This window comes from Poecilia latipinna, unplaced genomic scaffold (assembly GCF_001443285.1).
Source record: "Poecilia latipinna isolate Pla-1442-1.1 unplaced genomic scaffold, P_latipinna-1.0 Scaffold2266, whole genome shotgun sequence".
In the NCBI taxonomy this organism is placed as follows: Eukaryota; Metazoa; Chordata; class Actinopteri; order Cyprinodontiformes; family Poeciliidae; genus Poecilia; species Poecilia latipinna.
In genome coordinates, this window is record NW_015114882.1 from 149,351 (window position 1) to 150,892 (window position 1,542).

The 1,542-nt window shown below is 43.5% G+C and overlaps 1 protein-coding gene across 1 annotated transcript in view; it reads right to left on the minus strand.

Annotated features, from left to right (window-relative positions):
• isy1 (ISY1 splicing factor homolog) overlaps positions 1 to 1,542 on the minus strand; it is a 17,812-nt gene that overhangs the window by 5,139 nt on the left and 11,131 nt on the right. Inside the window, exons 6-8 of the mRNA XM_015018354.1 lie at positions 1,286 to 1,465; positions 1,087 to 1,209; positions 175 to 284 (exon numbers count right to left, since the gene is read on the minus strand). Of these exons, the coding sequence (XP_014873840.1) occupies positions 175 to 284; positions 1,087 to 1,209; positions 1,286 to 1,465 (413 nt within the window). The remainder of the gene's footprint in view (positions 1 to 174; positions 285 to 1,086; positions 1,210 to 1,285; positions 1,466 to 1,542) is intronic.

Genomic DNA, 1,542 nt, shown 5'->3' on the forward strand with positions numbered 1-1,542 from the left:
TTTTTTTTATTTTATGTCTATGAACAAAATATAAATAATTCAATTGTGGAGGGCCCCCTGCTGGTCAGGGCCCCAAGAATCGTCATCACTTTTCACTCTTTACCGCGCCCCTGCCAGGAGGAGAACCTCCATCGGAACCTCATGGCCCGTTCTGATTGGCCAGCTGAGGGTTACCTCTTCGTTGTGGACGGTGTAGATGCTCTCCTCCTCCTCGTCCTCCTCCTCCTCCTGCTGAACACGCGATTCCTTCTCTGTCCTCCACTTCTGCACGGCCTCCGACACGGCTGCAAAATGTGCAGTAAAACGCAGCAAAACACGAAACACATGCATCAGATATGTAAGGAGGAAACACAATAGGGCTGGGTCATATGGCTAAAAAAATTTAATACATCTTTTTTATACCAGATCTGATTTTTTTTTTTTAATTCTTGCTTTCTTTAGTAAAAAATAAATAAATGACAGAAAAATTTTAAGTGTTTTTTATTTCAATCGTCCCGTCTGTGAGTTGGATGGTGGCGTATTGGGGCCATAGTACTGGAATTTCTGTTTAATTACAGCATAAAGATGCAATTTTACCAGAAGAATGTCTTAAAATTAAGAGAAAAAAAACATTGCTAGTCATCAGGATCTGACATGAGCAGATCAGTTCATCAGGTTCTGTCTGAAACTGAATCGGTTTCAGACAGAACCTGCTCCAGAAAATAAATTGACAGATTGCACCAAAGTATAACGTTACATGATGGTCAACATTCCTTAATTTAGTTTTTGTAATTTTTCGTGTTACATTATGATTTTATTCTCCTCCCATTACGACTTTCTGTTATTTCATGACTAAATAAAAAGAGGAGCCTGCCTCTAATATTTGCAGTCGACCTGAATTCAAACTCCAAATAAATAGAAGCTGTAAGCCACATTTATCAAACAAGATGGCCGCTCTGGTGATGACATCACTCTGAACTATGGAAATACCAGGAGTACATTGGTCAAAAAATAAACAAATAAATTAAAAAAGAAAATTTGCAATTTTCCAAAATGTAAATCTTCAAAAACCATAGATTGAATTCCCTTCCCCCCTCGACCTTTCACCTTTCCTCTCGTACTCGGCCTCCAGCGGCAGCAGCACGCCGTCATCTTCGTCCCGGTAGCCGTAGTACTCTGCGTCCACGTCCTTCATCAGCTCCCCCCTCGTCTTCCTCTGGGCTGGGGTGGCTGTGGGTCAGACGACCGGTCAGAATCAACTGGTGTTACCAAGGAAACGGAGAGCGGCAGCAGCGGCGGTACATACGGTCGGTCTCGAACAGCTCTCTGACTCCAGGAAGGTCTCTGGCAGCGCCAAAGTATTTATAGCCGCGGTTCCCCGGAACCTCCTTCCCCTCGTGGTCTAACATCCTCGGCCCGATCCGCTGCCACAGAACCAGCAGGAGGTCCGATTCAGAAATCCAGTCAGCAATTAGAAAACAACCAACTAACTTTGCAGTCAAACGTCACCATCAATGTTTCATTTATTATTAATCATCTCTAACCAGGTGGCTTTTAGTGGGG